The sequence below is a fragment of the Fukomys damarensis genome, unplaced genomic scaffold (assembly GCF_012274545.1).
Source record: "Fukomys damarensis isolate Sample0158 unplaced genomic scaffold, DMR_v1.0_HiC HiC_scaffold_13, whole genome shotgun sequence".
NCBI lineage: Eukaryota > Metazoa > Chordata > Mammalia > Rodentia > Bathyergidae > Fukomys > Fukomys damarensis.
The window spans coordinates 36023616-36025623 of NW_022900925.1; the positions used below are offsets into that span (position 1 = coordinate 36023616).

General features: G+C 66.6%; 1 protein-coding gene across 1 annotated transcript in view; it reads right to left on the reverse strand.

Moving 5' to 3' along the window:
• Positions 1-601: 601 nt before the first annotated feature.
• Cacnb1 (calcium voltage-gated channel auxiliary subunit beta 1) overlaps positions 602-2008 on the reverse strand; it is a 16258-nt gene continuing 14851 nt past the window's right edge. Inside the window, exon 12 of the mRNA XM_010620288.3 lies at positions 602-2008. Coding sequence (XP_010618590.1) covers positions 1765-2008 — 244 coding nt within the window. The 3' untranslated portion in view covers positions 602-1764.

Sequence of the window (2008 nt, forward strand, 5' to 3'; positions counted from 1 at the left end):
CTGGGATGATAGGCGTGCACCACCACACCTAGCTAAACTGCTCTCTTGCCTTTGATCTAACTCTTCCGCAGGTCCCTGGCGTTTCCCTCCTTCCTCTCTTCCCTCTGTGGGAGCACTCAGGCAGAGGACCTGGACACTGGAGTCCCTCAGAAACGACTCAGTGGCCGAGAAAGCGCGCAGGTGCTCTGTGGTGCTGGGCCAGGGTCCACATCCTGCCAGGTGGCTCTGGTGGTTGTGCCCACCCCCTGCTTTCTCCTCACACCTCTCAGACCGGGGCTGGAGGGATCCCTGATTTTCTCTGCCCTCCTCTCCCCTCTGCTTGTTCTAAAGCTGGGCAGCGCAGGGGTGTTGAGGCCAGAGGAGCAGACCTTACACCAGCGAGCTCGGATGGCAGCCGTCTCACGACACCGTATTGCCAGCACCTAGCTCTGCCTGTGGGCGCCTGGGAAGGTATGGGCAGGCGCACCAGGGTCAGTAGGTGGCACCCCGGGTGCTGTGCGGGAATGGGCACCTGGGCACAGCTTTTTCCTACCCCCGCCCGGGGCAGAGGCTGCTGGGCTGACTACCCGGGCATCAGAAACAAAGACCCGGGCTCATGAGGTGGCCGCAAAGGACAGGACGGCGGTTTTATATGTGGCAAAAGACTTCTGGTGTAGGAGTACAGACGACAGGACAGACAGGGGGGCACGGACACCGGACGGGCTGGCGGGGACTGGGCAGTGGAGTCTTCTAACCAGGAAGAGGAAGCTGCACCACGCCCCAAGGAGGTGCGGCAACATTGGCACAGGAGGTGGGAGACGGGCATGAGGTGCCCATCCATCCCTGAGGCGGGCAGCCGGGCAGGGCCCAGTCCTCGCTGGCACAGTCGGCTCTCTCTGGCCCAGATGGGGTGCTGGGCAGGGGCAGGGCTGCCGGGCTCTGAGGACGTGGGGGCCAAAGACACCCCTGGGGTGAGGGGCCCCGAGGCCTCTCCTGGAGAAAGCGGGCGCGGGAAGGGGCAGGAGTACAAGAGGCGAAAACAGAGAAGCAGCAGCTACGCTCCCCAGGGAGATCCGAGGTCCCCAGCAACCCCCGGGACGGGGTCACCTCTTGGGCACCAAGCAACCCCTGGGGCCTCGGGGTGAAGGTGAAGGAGCCGTTTTTTTGGTTTAGATGAGGTCTCCACCCCCGGGGGCACGGAGAGGGGGGCTCGGATGCAGAGAGCCCCCTGGGCGGATGGCGGCAGGCAGGGGTCTGGGGGCGAAGCTCATTCGTGGGAGGGCGAGAGGCGGAGGCGTGAGGGGTGGGGAGCAGCATCTCCGGGCGCCACCCAGACAGCGAGGGCACGGGCTGCATCTGCGCGGTGATCGTCGTGGACCCCGGACCCCGCCCCAAGCTGTAGCTTTCACGCGCGGACAACGAACGCGCCCGGAGGCGGGCGGGCTGGGGCTGGGGCAGATTCTGCGGCCTCCCCTCCAGGAAAGGCGTCCATCCGCGGGCTGGGGAAGCCGGGCCGCCTGGTGGGACTTTCACTTACAGCCCCGAGTAGATTAGAAGTGCACCTTTTCTCTGGGGCCGGGGAAAATGAGACACTTCGGAGAGGAAATGTCCTCAGCAGGGAAGGAAACCCCACCGCTGGGGCTTGAGGGGCGCCCGGGAGCCGGGCGGGTACCCCAGAAAACCCCAACACCAGCAAAGGCATCTGAAAGGGGCGACAGCGGCCCCCGGAGGCGCAGGCGAGGCCCGCCAAGCAGTGAGCCCCCGCCCTCCCCCCGCGTGCACCCCTCAGCGGATGTAGACGCCCCGGCCCCAGCCCTCCAATTCGTTCTTGTTGCGCCCCAGGACGGGGCCACCGCCCTCGGCGCAGTAGCGGGCCTTGCTCCGGGCCCGGCCGCGATTGTCAGGCAGGTCTTCCCCATAGTCCTCCTCCTCCACGGCCTCCTCCTCCACAGCCTCCTCCTCCTCCTCCCAAGAGCCCTGCTGTACCGGCGGAGTGCCGCCCCCCGCGGGGTCCCCAGGCCCCGGGCCC